This window comes from Hoplias malabaricus, unplaced genomic scaffold (assembly GCF_029633855.1).
Source record: "Hoplias malabaricus isolate fHopMal1 unplaced genomic scaffold, fHopMal1.hap1 scaffold_70, whole genome shotgun sequence".
NCBI classification, from domain to species: domain Eukaryota; kingdom Metazoa; phylum Chordata; class Actinopteri; order Characiformes; family Erythrinidae; genus Hoplias; species Hoplias malabaricus.
In genome coordinates, this window is record NW_027100952.1 from 107,508 (window position 1) to 122,507 (window position 15,000).

The 15,000-nt window shown below is 47.5% G+C and overlaps 1 protein-coding gene across 1 annotated transcript in view; it reads left to right on the top strand.

Annotated features, from left to right (window-relative positions):
* The window catches only part of med23 (mediator complex subunit 23), a 49,474-nt gene that overhangs the window by 21,915 nt on the left and 12,559 nt on the right, over positions 1-15,000 (top strand). The window contains exons 16-23 of the mRNA XM_066658889.1: positions 633-775; positions 3,159-3,333; positions 3,454-3,617; positions 4,300-4,424; positions 6,263-6,468; positions 8,546-8,726; positions 11,137-11,307; positions 14,736-14,952. Of these exons, the coding sequence (XP_066514986.1) occupies positions 633-775; positions 3,159-3,333; positions 3,454-3,617; positions 4,300-4,424; positions 6,263-6,468; positions 8,546-8,726; positions 11,137-11,307; positions 14,736-14,952 (1,382 nt within the window). The remainder of the gene's footprint in view (positions 1-632; positions 776-3,158; positions 3,334-3,453; positions 3,618-4,299; positions 4,425-6,262; positions 6,469-8,545; positions 8,727-11,136; positions 11,308-14,735; positions 14,953-15,000) is intronic.

A 15,000-nucleotide genomic window follows, 5' to 3' on the forward strand; every position in this document is an offset into this window, starting at 1 on the left:
TCTCTCTCTCTCTCTCTCTCTCTCCTTACCTGTCTCCCTATCTATCTTTTCTCTTTTCTCTAAACCTCCTTTTCTCTCCTCTTCTCTTTCTCTCTCCTTACCTGTCTCCCTCTTCTGTCCTCTTCTTCTCTCTCTCTCTCTCTCTCTCCTTACCTGTCTCCCTCTTCTTTTCTGTCCTCTTCTTATCTCTCTCTCTCTCTCTCTCTCTCTCTCTCCCCTTACCTGTCTCCCTCTTCTTTTCTGTCCTCTTCTTCTCTCTCTCTCTCTCCTTACCTGTCTCCCTATCTATCTGTCTCCCCCTCTTCTTTTCTCTCCTCTTCTCTCTCTCTTCTTATCTGTCTCCCCATCTTCTTATCTCTCCTCTTCTTATCTCTCTCTCTTCTTATCTGTCTCCCCATCTTCTTTTCTCTCTCTCTTCTTATCTGTCTCCCCATCTTCTTATCTCTCCTCTTCTTATCTCTCTCTCTTCTTATCTGTCTCCCCATCTTCTTATCTCTCTCTCTCTCTCTCTCTGGAACTCCTGTACATTCAGGAGGAGATGTGCCCCGTAAATAAATAGCAGAGCTGTAAGACATGGGCACTTTGTGTGCACCGTACCCCAAACTCATCCCCTTTTCTCATTTCTGTCTCAGTCTGATCCACAGCATTGCCACGAGGGTCATTAAACTGGCCAGTGCCAAGTCCAGCGTCGCCCTGGCCCCCGCCCTAGTGGAGACCTACAGCCGTCTGCTGGTCTACATGGAGATCGAGTCCCTGGGGATTAAAGGCTTCATCAGTAAGACTGCACATGACCATGGGTTTATTTATTCTTTTAAATATGTTTTATAAATATTCATAAATTAGTCATTTAAATACTTTCTGAAACATATTTTGTAATTTATTGATCCTAAAATTGAGTTTCTGTGGTAATTCAAACACTTACAGACGATATAAACACATCAAACGGCAGTGGTTTTGTCCTCAAACGTATCGTTCACCATTAAAGGCTAAGCAGCAGCTCTATGAAAGTGTCAAACAAATAAATACAGTGGAGTTTGAGTTCCTAACTTGTGTTTATTGATAGTCAGAAAACATGTTATTTCTTACTAATTGAAGGAATAAGGTTTAAAAGACCGTTGGTCCCCCCCCCCCAACGGTGTTGGGAAACTCTAATAGGCGTCTTGCCTGTGACGTAGATGGTGGACAACAACTCTAGAAGCTGCACTTAATTTAATGCAAAATGAGGAAAAGGTGTGTTGTTTTTGGCTGCAATCATTCAATGTACAGTGGGACATCTGTGAACAAATGGCCCAAAGATCCCAAAATATCCAGAAAATGGACTACATTTGTCCACTTTAAACGGACACTTTGGAAAGGACCATCCGCTCACTCCGTTATCTGTAGCTCATTTCACTGGCGCTTTTCCAACAATATGGGCATGTAAGGACACCAACGAAAGGTGTTCAAGAGCCTCTGTAACATGGAGGTAAACAGGGTAAGGACACTCACTTCGCCTGTTTTAGTTGGTGTTAGTTAACGTTAGCTTGACTCGCTAAACTCGGTGTCTCAGATTATACTCGGCTACGTAGCTGCATTACGGAGGTTTATAGTGTCGGAAGAATTCGAGTTCGACTTCGATCACATTTACAAGAATAACGGTACCTCTACATTTGAGTTTAGCTTATTGCTAGGCTATTGTCATGAATAATGTTGGTTATTTAGCTAGATACTGTCATAACAGTCGGTCATAACGGTGTTTTACCGCGGCGTTATTCAGCTGTTGTCCACCAGTGACGTCACGGTCGCGTTCAAGAATTTCCGTAGCGAGCTCGGGTTTTTCCGTCAATTTAATAAAATTGTCAGTTTTAAAGCAAATTAAGCTGCTATTTTCATTTTAATTCATACTTATATCTGTCAGTGACTACAATAATGTGGAATATTCATGGAGGTCCATTAAGTGGTGCTTAGCCTTTAAGACGCTGATTCTAAACGTAAACGAATGAGAGAACAGCGTTTGCCCACAATCGTAGACTTTATCTTGAATGTGTGTTTACACTGGGGCTTTCCTTTGTTCTTCGTTTCTCCTGTGTCGGCAAAGCAGCTTCCATCAGCTTTACAGCGCCACCCCCAGCTCAGGTGAAGAAGTGCGCAGATGTGAACACACACTGCCCAGATCTGTCACATCAGCAGAGAGACACCCGCAGTACTCAGTACAGTGTGCAGAGATGTGGTGCTACCAACCCAGAGAGAACGAGGCCGGCTGGGCGCTCTCTAGCGCCCCCTACCTCAGTTTATTTCAGTGGGCTTCAGATCCCTACATTAATGTGGATGTGCACCAAACAAGTGTTTTTTTGGGATATGTGCCCTTTAATTTAATCTTTTTCTTTTTTTTCTGCAGCAGCATTTCACCAAACTCATCCAGCTGTTTTAACATCTGTCTGTGTTTTTCTCTCATTCTCACTTCCCCTCCATATCATCCCCCACTCCCTATTCTCCTTTCATTTCTTCTCTCTCTCTCTCCTTACCTGTCTCCCCATCTATCCGTCTCCCCCTCTTCTCTCCTCTTCTTCTCTCTCTCTCTCTCTCTCTCTCTCTCTCTCTCTCTCTCTCCTTAACTGTCTCCCCCTCTTCTCTTATCTCTCTCTCTCTCTCTCTCTCTCCTTACCTATCTCCCATCTATCTGTCTCCCCCTCTTCTCTCCTCTTCTTATCTCTCTCTCTCCTTAACTGTCTCCCCCTCTTCTCTTATCTCTCTCTCTCTCTCTCTCTCCTTACCTATCTCCCATCTATCTGTCTCCCCCTCTTTTCTCTCTTCTTCCTATCTCTCTCTCTCTCCTTACCTGTCTCCTCATCTATCTGTCTCCCCCTCTTCTCTTATCTCTCTCTCTCTCTCTCTCTCTCTCTCTCTCTCTCTCTCTCCTTACCTATCTCCCATCTATCTGTCTCCCCCTCTTCTCTTATCTCTCTCTCTCTCTCTCTCCTTACCTATCTCCCATCTATCTGTCTCCCCCTCTTTTCTCTCTTCTTCCTATCTCTCTCTCTCTCTCCCTCTCTCTCTCTCTCTCTCTCTCCTTACCTGTCTCCTCATCTATCTATCTCCCTCTCTCTCTCTCTCCCCATTCCCCCCCCACACTTCATCCCTTCCTCCTCGCTCCTCATTCTTGCCCCCCCCCCCCTCAGGTCAGTTGCTACCAAACGTGTTCAAGTCTCACGCCTGGGGGATTCTCCACACACTCCTGGAGATGTTCAGTTACCGAATGCACCACATCCAGCCGCACTACCGCGTCCAGCTCCTCTCCCACCTCCACTCGCTCGCCGCTGTGCCACAGACCAATCAGAACCAGCTGCACCTCTGGTCAGACCTTCTGCTGGACGAATAGAGAGGGGGAGGAGGGAGGGAGGGCTAAACGTCTGTATTTGATCTGTATTTTGACTGTGTTTACATTGTTTATTTTGGTGTGTGTGTGTGTTTCAGTGTGGAGAGCACAGCTCTGAGGTTAATCACAGCGTTGGGGAGCTCTGAAGTCCAGCCACAGTTCACACGTTTCCTCAGTGACCCCAAAACCGTGCTCTCTGCCGAGTCTGAGGAGCTGAACCGAGCTCTCATCCTCACCCTCGCTCGAGCCACTCACATCACAGGTGAGCCGCCGGGGAGTCACACACTTTAATAAAGTCTTTACAGCTACTTTATTCATGCAGCCTTCTCCACCAAAAGAGCTGCTTCTGTCTGGGTTCATAAGAACCTTGGTACCTCTCTGTGAACCATCAGTTTTAGTGGAAACTGAGGATACTTCACAGAGCACATCACCAGCAGGGGGCGCTGCACAGCGGCAGGAAACAGAAGTGAGAAGATGGCGGCGCGTGTAAACAACCTGTGAGCGTTTACAGACATTTGTTTTTGGAGAAAAGCAAACATGGACCAGCTTTCGGCGCTGAGACCACGTAGAAGACTACACTCGGGGGTGTCGTCATTGCTGCTAGCTCCTGGAACTAGCCACGCCCACAGACGTCCTCACGGCTCATGCCGAAAAACCTGCTGTCCTTTGGTTCTTGCCGCAAACGAACTGTTGCACGAACCGGAACGGCGCCCATTCCACATTGGCCACTAGGTGTCAGTATAAGGGCTGTTTAGTAACGTGAAGAAGAATCAGCGTTAAGAATCATTGCTAATTTACTGGAATAATGAATGATGGTTTATGGTAATTAATACACACGTTCTGTATCACGGGGAACTGAACTGTGGGCCCTCACACACACCCTCGGGAGTTAAGGGGTTAAACCGGGGTTTGGTTTTAAATAACACGGCACCTTCTGTGTGTAGATTTCTTCACAGGTTCCGACTCCATCCAGGGCACGTGGTGTAAGGACATCCTGCAGACCATTATGAACTTCACGCCTCATAACTGGGCTTCTCACACTCTCAGCTGCTTCCCTGCGCCGCTGCAGGTAAAAATAACGATGACCGTGTCATCGCCAGCACCACAAGCTCATTGTTAGCACTGGGGTTTCTTAGAGGAGCTCCAGCTGCTGCACCCAGCCCCGTCCCGGTCATGTGGTCATTAGCTGCTGGGGATGTTTTAAAGCAGGAACCCGTGGGGATCACGAGAGTGGTTCTATGGAGTGATGTACGCTGTGGGCAGGCCTCCTGGGGAGGTGGTGGACGAAGGAGACTACAACACACGCGATTAGCTTAGACCTAGAAGTAATCATCTCTGTCTCAGCCGGTTTCTCCAGAGTTCACAGTGGAACTGGACAGTAGGGGGCGCTTCTGGGTTTAATTAACACAGAAAGGTTTGTGTGCATCACTCTGTATCGGTTGCATTTTAGAAGTTGTTATGGGAAAATCGGTGGTGACCATGTTACGAGATCTACATGGTACAGGTGCTCGGTGTAGTGCTAGGGTACACCACAAAGTGGCACAGTGGTCTACTACACATCCTTAGTGCAGCCCAGGGGCCCTGTAGACAGCGCTCTGTGGCACGTTTGTGGTCCGTGGCCTAGCGGTTCTAACAAGTGCTCTGTAAATTAAATAGGGTTGGGGCTTTCCCTTGGCTCCTGTCGTTGATGGAAACACGGTGCAGGGTGTTGGTCCTTGTCTTCAGTTCGTGCCGTGTGCTGCTTTCAGAGTGAGTTTACCATCGTCTGTAAGTGTTTGGTGGTTGTTTTGTTTATGGAGAGTGGCATCCACTTCCGCCGCCGTATGTTTTCTGCCTCGTAATAAAACCCTATCAGCTGTTTCAGTGTCGTGTGTGTGAGCCCTGGCGTGTGTTTCTGTGCGGTGGCGTGATTCTGACTGACTGCTAAACTCCAGACAAAGCAGAGCTCCCTGGAGAGAGCCGCAACAAAGCACTTTTCTCTCCTCCTGTTTCAAACCAGAAGGCTGTTTTTCAAAACACAAACTGTAATGACTTCATGGCTTTTTTACTGCGCAGTGTTTAACAGAGGTGACGTTTCTGCGCATGATGCTCTGAGATCTTCAGCTAAACTCTGCAGCCTCCTTTTTATTGAGCCGCTCGCTGTTCACCCCGACCCCGAGCGCACAGCAGTGAGGAGCGAGGAGCAGAAGCTCTGGTTTTTAGCCGTTTTCACTCTGTTCTCTTTCTTCTCCGTTTTTACTCAGTGCTCTTATTTCTCCGTTTTTACTCAGTGCTCTTATTTCTCCGTTTTTACTCAGTGCTCTTATTTCTCCGTTTTCACTCAGTGCTCTTATTTCTCCGTTTTCACTCAGTGCTCTTTCTTCTCCGTTTTCACTCAGTGCTCTTATTTCTCCGTTTTTACTCAGTGCTCTTATTTCTCCGTTTTTACTCAGTGCTCTTATTTCTCCGTTTTTTACTCAGTGCTCTTATTTCTCCGCGCTTGTTTGCTGAGTTTAACCTCGTCTTTGCGCTCTCACATAAACACGGGTCCAGCGCTGTTATTGGACAGACTCAGACGAGGGGGCGGGGCCATTCTAAAGTCTCTGCACGTGACGTCAGAAGCGGAGGCGATTCAGAACGACTCGTTTTATCCCGTGTTTTCTGACTTGTGTGGGTTGGTGGACGTACGACTCTGGCTTCCCAGTAGTACATTTTCACTACTACAGTTTATAACGTGATCTGCCAATGATCAGTGAATATGGCCGTAATCGTTGGTGATATAATCGCTACGGACAGCCGAGGTAATTCCAGGATCAAGTTGTTAGCAGCGTAACTAACCTTCTTTTGCCGTTGAATGTCCAGGTGTTGTTTTTCTGAGCACACTTCAGTTTTACTCCCTTCACCTCTCGCCTCCTCTCTCTTCCGCAGGCCTTCTTCAAGCAGAACAACGTTCCTCAGGAGAGCCGCTTCAACCTGAAGAAGAACGTGGAGGAGGAGTACAGGAAGTGGAAGTCCATGACCAACGAGAACGACATCATCACGCACTTCTCCATGCAGGGCTCTCCTCCGCTCTTCCTCTGTCTGCTCTGGAAGATGCTGCTGGAGACGGACCACATCAATCAGATCGGGTTCAGGTGCGTGCCCCACACACACACACACACACACACTGTAGTGAGCAGTGAGCTCACATGCACAGCAGAGGGCAGCCAGCCACAGTGCCCAGGGAGAGCACACTTAAAGACTCCTTATTTGGATCGTCTGCGTTTGTCTTTCACACATGGAACCGTCAAGTACCCGTCTTTCCTTCTTCCTCCAAACATCCCTCGTCCTCGGCTGCAGTGGCTGAAGTGAGCGCGGACCCCTGAAGGTGCGCAGGGCTCTTTAAAGGACGCTGGAAAGTGATGATTGATTGTAAACAGAGAGGGGCCTGCGATCAGAGAAACCTTTATTTCTTTACTTCAGGCTGAAGAAGAATTTCAGAGCTGGTGTTTCTATCTTGGCCTGGTTTTCTGTTGAGTGTTTCTGCAGTAAGGGTTGGAACATTGCTGTGTGGATCTGGTTGATTCCATCCCAGGCTCGGTGTCTCAGAGGGAGTTTTAGACTTGAGCAGGAGTGTGTTTATTTATTATTAATACTACTATTATTACTGACTCATCCTGTGAATAATCATCGGAACAACCCAAGACTGTTTGGAAAGTGTGTGTGTGTGTGTGTGTTAAACGCTGTGTTAAGGTGGCTGTGTCTGTGCAGCTCGTATGACTCACATCACGAGTTCCCGCAGCGATAAAGGAACGGGTGTTCAGACTAAACCAGCTGATCAGAGGAGAGAGGGACGGAGGGATAGAGGAGTGTGTGTGTGTAGAGAGAGAGAGAAAGAGAGAGAGAAGTGAGTGAGATGTGTGCACGGTGCAGAAATCACAGATCAGCCTTCATTAAGCAGCCTGGATTTTATATATATATATCTGTTTTTCTTTTCTCTCTGTTTCTCTCTCTGTCTCACTCTCGCTCTCTGTCTCTCTCTCTCTCCCTCTCTCTCTCTCGCTCTCTCTCTCTCCCTCTCTCTCTCTCTCTCTCTGTCTCTGTCTGTCTCTGTCTCACACTCTCTCTGTTTCTCTCTTTCTCTCTCTATCTGTCTGTCTCTCTCTCTGTCTCTTTGTCTCTCTCTCTCTCTGTTTCTCTATTACTCTGTCTCTGTCTCTCTCTCTTTCTCTTTCTCTCTCGGTCTGTCTGTCTCTATTGCTCTCTCTTTCTCTCTCTCTCACTCTGTCTCTCTATTTCTCTCTCTCTTGCTCTCTGTCTCTGTCTGTCTCTCTTTGCCTCTGTCTCTCTCTCTTTCTCTCTCTCTCTGTCTGTTTCTCTATTACACTCTCTCTCTCTCTCTCTTTGTCGGTCTGTCTCTCTTTGTCCCTCTCTTTCTCTTTCTGTCTGTCTCTGTCTCTCTCTCTCTCTCTCTCTCTCTCTCTCTCTCTCTCTCTCTCTCTCTCTCTCTCTCTCTCTCTCTGTCTCTGTGCGTCACTAGACTGAGAGAAGCCTTTAATGGAAGGTATATTGTTCTCCTGCGCTCAGAGTTTACACGGCCATCCGCTGACGTTTCTGTTTTATTGCTGTAGATCTTCTGAAGCTCTCAGACTGCAGGATTTTTACTGGAGACCAAATAATAAACGGTCTCTCTCACTCTCACACACACACACACACACACACACACACACACACACACACATACACAGGGCCTAAATCATACACTGTGTGATATTGTAATGCTCTCCTCCTCACACCACAGCTACTGACAGCCACATATTAACTCTGGGAGCTGAAGACGAGTTACCTGTGAACGATTTGAGACATCGTCTGTTATTTCACCAGTGTTTCTGTTTAAATGAAGGTACAGCGAGCGGCGAGTGCTTCTCATAATAATAATAAAGACGTTCTAATGTGAAGTAGGAGTTACTCATCTCTCCTGATTAATGATTATTCATGAATTCAGAATGAAACCTTTCACTTTCTGCACATCCGGTCCTCTCCTGGTTCTGCTCGGAGTCTCTAACAGCTGCTCTAACAGGGCTGAGCTCTGCAGGAGACGTGGACCGTCCAGTGCCGGTCACCCCTTTATTTCTCCAGAGTCAGATCTGTTTATTAGGAATGTAAACCCAACCCGTTTCCCCCCGTGTTTCTGCCGTTCCTCATCCTTCTCTCTTCTCCTCTGTTTGACAGGGTCCTGGAGAGGATCGGGGCGCGTGCTCTGGTGGCGCACGTGCGCACGTTTGCGGATTTCCTCGTCTACGAGTTCTCCACGTCGGCGGGGGGGCAGCAGCTGAACAAGTGCATCGAGATCCTGAACGACATGGTGTGGAAATACAACATCGTCACTCTGGACCGCCTCATCCTCTGCCTGGTGAGACACAGCTGACCAGCGTCCCCTAAAGATTCGAAAATAGATCCGTCTCGTGGCTCACGTGAGATGTTTGCGGACACAGAGACGCTGAAAAGTAGTCAATTTCAGGCCCCGTCCGCACGGTTTTTAGCTGTTTTCGCTCTGTTCTCTTTCTTCTCCGTTTTCACTCAGTGCTCTTATTTCTCCATTTCCACTCAGTGCTCTTATTTCTCTGTTTTTACTCAGTGCTCTTATTTCTCCGTTTTAACTCAGTGCTCTTATTTCTCCGTTTTTACTCAGTGCTCTTATTTCTCCGTTTTTACTCAGTGCTCTTATTTCTCCGTTTTCACTCAGTGCTCTTATTTCTCCGTTTTCACTCAGTGCTCTTATTTCTCCATTTCCACTCAGTGCTCTTATTTCTCCGTTTTCACTCAGTGCTCTTATTTCTCCATTTCCACTCAGTGCTCTTATTTCTCCGTTTTCACTCAGTGCTCTTATTTCTCCGTTTTAACTCAGTGCTCTTATTTCTCCGTTTTTACTCTGTTCTCTTTCTTCTCCGTTTTTACTCTGTTCTCTTTCTTCTCCGTTTTCACTCTGTTCTCTTTCTTCTCCCTTTTTACTCAGTGCTCTTATTTCTCAGTTTTTACTGAGTGCTCTTATTTCTCCGTTTTTACTCAGTGCTCTTATTTCTCCGTTTTTACTCAGTGCTCTTATTTCTCCGTTTTCACTCTGTTCTCTTTCTTCTCCCTTTTTACTCAGTGCTCTTATTTCTCCATTTTTACTCAGTGCTCTTATTTCTCCGTTTTACTCTGTTCTCTTTCTTCTCCGTTTTTACTCAGTGCTCTTATTTCTCCGTTTTACTCTGTTCTCTTTCTTCTCCGTTTTTACTCAGTGCTCTTATTTCTCCGCGCTCGTTGTGTCTGTTTTACTGAGTTTAACCTCGTCTTTGCGCTCTCACATAAACACACAAACACGGGGCCATTCTAAAGTCTCTGTACTTGACGTCAGAATCAGAACGGCTCGTTTTATCCTGTGTTTCAGACTCAGGCTGCGCACAGAGAACTGCCTGGTGTCTTGTTTCACAGTGTGTGGGTTGGTAGCCTCCTGATTCACACATTAATGTGAACATACACTTGTTTAAATAAGTGGAAAAACAAATCTTAGGCCTGTTTCCTGCCATTTTTGCGGCTGAGCACTCGGCTCTAATTCATCCTCCGGTGTCTCGCCTGTAGGATGAGAGTCTCAGCTGGATGATCAATACGTCTCCCACCCTACAGCACACTATTTATTAGCTAGGAATCGATCAATAACGTCAGTGGTAATTACCAGAGAAGGTTTCCGTGCTGTCAACACGAGTGTGGAACAGTCTGGGGTTGTTTTATTAAACGAGGCGCCTGTTGCCCTGGGGTTTATTACCGTGTCTTTGCTGTTATTGTTCCGCTGAGGCGTCAGAGACGTGCTGCTGCTGTAAGACATCGCTCTGTACCGAGCGGGCCGTGGGAGAGTCTTTAAATATTAAACAAGGACAGAGGCTAGGTTTGTTCGGTGTAGTGAAAAACACCAGGCCCTAGCAGATCTGCAGTGAAACAGATGAGCTGTTTTTACTCAGAAGGGTACTGTCAGTCTAGACGGGAGAGTGCTGTGTTGCTGGGTTACAGTTGTTGAAGTGAAAAGGCTATATATATACAATTAATGTTGTCACTAGGGATGTGCGGTATCTACAGTGTTCATACTGGGGGTCTAGGGTGGGGGGGGGTGTTGTTGGGCTGCAGGAGCTTTATCTCTGTGAGTACAATGTCGAGTGAAGGGTTTTCGGCGCTGTGCAGTTCAGCTCAGTTCAGCACAGCCCCACAGTGCACACCGACACGTGTTGACGATAGAACGCCTGGCGCTGGAGGAACTGAACAGTTATAAAATAAGTGAAATAAGGCCGTTCCACACTGTTTAGAAGCACGGTTGGCGCTAACAGGCTCTTGTGGTTTAGCGCACCACAGCAGGTGATTTTCCATTGAACCGAGGCTCACATTTAGAGATTCGAGTTAAGGATCTCCTGAGAGTTTTGTCTGTTTTTCAGCTTCATTCCTCTCTCTTTTAACCCAAACTCACACTGCGGTGGGTGACTGGGCTTGTGTTTTTATCCCCCACCCGTTTTCCGGGTGTGACATCAGCAGTCCGTGAGCTCCCACAGCACCCCCTCCCTGTGGCTTTTTGTAATGCACATAAATGAACTTTATGGCCTTGTACTTAAACTCAGAACAGAAACTAGACACACCACGCACACGTCATTTGATCATTAGTTTTATTTGTTATTCGTCTCCTCTCGCGGATGTTCTGCTGCCCTTAGGTTGAAGAGATTTATAAATGCTGTGGTCCCTTTATGAGATTTTGTGGTTCATTTTTTGCATTTTGTTTTTTGTTTCTGTTATTTTAGGCCATGAGGAGTCATGAGGGGAATGAGGCACAGGTTTGCTACTTCATCATTCAGCTTCTCCTTCTCAAACCCAACGACTTTCGCAACAGAGTCAGTGACTTTGTCAAGGAGAACGCTCCAGAACACTGGCTCCAGAGCGACTGGCACAACAAGCACATGTCCTACCACAAGGTAACTACACCACACACAGCTAATGGTACTTTTCCACTCAGCTCTACTCTCTGATTGGTCCCTGGTTGGTTTCCAACAGCTGCCCCCTGAAATGTATCAGTGTCGTCTCTAACCCCGTCTCTAAGGGGAACAGTGGTCTTTGGAAACCACAACAACGGCGGTGGTAACGTTAAGCGGTGTGTACTCATGGTGTATCGGCGTGTTGTTGTTGTTTGGGACTGAACACAGCTCCGTCATCAGTTCAGACAGATCATTCATTCATTCATTATCTGTAACTCTTATCCAGTTCAGGGTCGCGGTTGGTCCAGAGCCTACCTGGAATCATTGGGCGCAAGGCAGGAACACACCTGGCTTGCAGGGGCACCGGTCCTTCACAGGGCAACACAGACGCACACACATTCACTCACACACTTACACCTACGGACACTTTTGAGTCGCCAATCCACCTACCAACGTGTGTTTTTGTACTGTGGAAGGAAACCGAGCCACCCGGAGGAAACCCACGCAGACACAGAGAGAACACACCACACTCCTCACAGACAGTCACCCGGAGGAAACCCACGCAGACACAGAGAGCACACACCACACTCCTCACAGACAGTCACCCGGAGGAAACCCACACAGACACAGGGAGAACACACCACACTCCTCACAGACAGTCACCCGGAGGAAACCCCCGCAGACACAGAGAGAACACACCACACTCCTCACAGACAGTCACCCGGAGGAAACCCACGCAGACACAGGGAGAACACACCACACTCCTCACAGACAGTCACCCGGAGGAAACCCACCGTTGGCCACCGATCCAAGGAGCGTTTTTGCTCTTGGGCTCCCCCTACAGTTGCAGAGGGTAGTTCTCTTTTACAGGACTGTGCTGAAATCAATGTCGAGGGGTAGGGCGTTTTCCTACACCCCTCTGAAAATTACATAGTGCAGTTTCTGCAGTGCTGAGCCCAGAGTAGCAATGACAAAGGCGCTGTTCTCAGTGGAGCATCACAGTGATGTTGAATGTGTAACTGTAGGTAAAATATTAACTGGTGTTTCATTAAATACATAAACAGACATTATGAGTTCATCACATTACAGCTTTCAGATCAACAAACACACGGCTCCCATCCTGCTGCCCCTCGAGGGCCCTGCTTCTTATTTCTGTCCATTGGAGTTGTAAACACATCAAGCTCTTTAAGGCCCAACACACTCTCGGCTGTGTTTCCAGTGCTGAGTGGGCGCCAGCAGGGGCTCCTGATAAAACCCTGCGACGTGTCTGACGTGAGCTAGACCTCTCTGTAGCGTGCCTCCATTATTGAGGCTGTTTGGTGTAGAGCCTCTGTAACAGCTGAAGTGTTTGCCATCGAGGAGAGACACAGGAGGGTGTTTGCAGTTGATGAATACATTAATAACGTATTTGAGACCGACTGCATTCATCGGAGTATGTGCTCCCAGCCGAATGAATGCCGCTTCAGAACAAAAAGCCCTTTAGAGCGTGTTATTATCCAGATTGCACCCAGTATGGAGGGCCTCTGAAATACCAACAGTTCATCTCTCTCTCTCTCTCCCTCTGTCTCTCCCCCTTCTCTCTATCTCTCTCTCCCTCTCTCCCTCTCTCTCTCTCTCTCCCCCCTCTCTCTCTCTCTCTCTTTCTCCTCTCTCTCTGTCCCTCTCTTTCTCTCTCTCTGTCCCTCTCTTTCTCTCTCTCTGTCCCTCTCTCTCTCTCCCCCCTCTCTCCATCTCTCTCTCTCCCCATCTCTCTCTTTCTCCTTTCTCTCCCCCCCCTCTCTCTCTCTCTCCCTCTCTCCCCCCTCTCTCTTTCCTCTCTCTCTCTCTCTCTCTCCCCCCTCTGTCTCTCTTTCCTCTCTCTCTCTCTCTCTTTCTCCTCTCTCCCTCTCTCTGTGGGGGTTGGACTGTTATTGCACTGACATTTGTGAGAGTTGCCGTGTCTGCCCTCTCTGTCCTTGCTGTGTAACGGTGGTAAATGTTAGTGAAAGAACAGTTCAGTCCCAGATCACCTCCTGACCTCTTCTTCTGACCCATGGAGCAGTGAAAACTGAATCCAGCCATTGCCTCATTTACCAGGATGAAGAGTCATCACCGCTCACACACTGACGCCGGGACGCGGGGGAGTGAGGGAAGGGCCTGAGGCTCGTTTAATCCAATGTGGAGGTCTTGAAAATAATAGATTGTTGTTTGCTGGTTTTCTTTGGCATTACTCTCCTTTCTGTTTGTCGTAGGGCAAAAGGTGAAGGGTGAGGTGTGTTTTCATGTGACGGCACAAGTTTGTTACTGTTCTCTTCACAATTTATATAAAGGCTTAACAAACAACGAGCACCGAGTAAAAACGGAGAAGAAAGAGAACAGAGTGAAAACGGCTAAAAACCAGAGCTTCTGCTCCTCGCTCCTCACTGCTGTGCGCTCGGGGTCGGGGTGAACAGCGAGCGGCTCATTATCATTTAAAGGAACAGGTGCGTTCTGAACAGGGGCTGTTTACACAGGGGGAGAACACTGCTGTGGGACTGTTCCGTGTAAGGACATTTTGCCGGGCACGGGTTCCTGGTTCTGTGATTGGTTAAAGAGAATTTATTGGCTAAGTGCGAAGGATTTTAAAGGTGCCTCACATTAATGTAGGTCAGATTACTGGAAAACATGAGAGTTTCTGCTGAAGACATGAAAAATAGATGTAGAGAGAGAGAGAGAGAGTGTCTTCATCCTTTAGAGAAAAGGAGTGAGAAAATCTGGGTCACATTCAGAGTGAGCGCTGGGCTCCGGCGCTGATCTCCTCTCCTCCATGTAAACGGCTTTAGTGGTGTGTGTAACGATGGAGAGTGCTCTTAGTTAGCGTTTACTCATAAGAACAGGCCGAATGAACCAGTTTATGCTCCATAGAGGGGGCTGTCCTCTGCACTGTCTGCAGGGGAGGAGTCAGAGGAAATGACCGACTGCTCTTTTAATATCAGTGACTCTGTTATATACCTTTGATTTTCTCTCTCTCTCTCTCATTCCTCCTTTTTCTCGTTCTCTCTCATTCCTCCTCTTTCTCGTTCTCTCTCTCTCATTCCTCCTCTTTCTCTTTCTCTCTCATTCCTCCTTTCTCTTTCTCTCTCTCATTCCTCCTCTTTCTCTTTCTCTCTCTCTCATTCCTCCTCTCTCTCTCTCACTCTCTCATTCCTTCTCTCTCTCTCTTTCTCTCATTACACCTCTCTCTTTGACTCTCTCTCATTTGTCTCTCATTACTCCTCTCACACTCTCTCTCATTCCTCCTCTCTGTCTCATTACACTTCTCTTTGACTCTCTCTCTCATTCCTCCTATTTCTCTCTCTCTCTCATTTCTCTCTCATTACTTCTCTCTCTCTCTCTCTCTCTCATTACTCCTCTCTCTCTCATTACTCCTCTCTTTCTCTCTCTCTCTCTCTCTCTCTCTCTCTCTGTAGAAATATCCAGAGAAGCTGTATTTCGAGGGTCTGGCGGAGCAGGTGAATCCCCCCATGCAGCTGCAGCCTCAGTACCTTCCCATCTACTTCGGGAACGTGTGTCTGCGCTTCCTGCCCGTTTTCGATATCGTCATCCATCGCTTCCTGGAGCTTCTGCCTGTATCCAAGTCCCTTGAGACCCTGCTGGACCACCTCGGGGGGCTCTACAAGTTCCATGGTGAGAGAGAGAGAGATGTGGGATCTTAGGGCTGAGTTTAATGCAGAG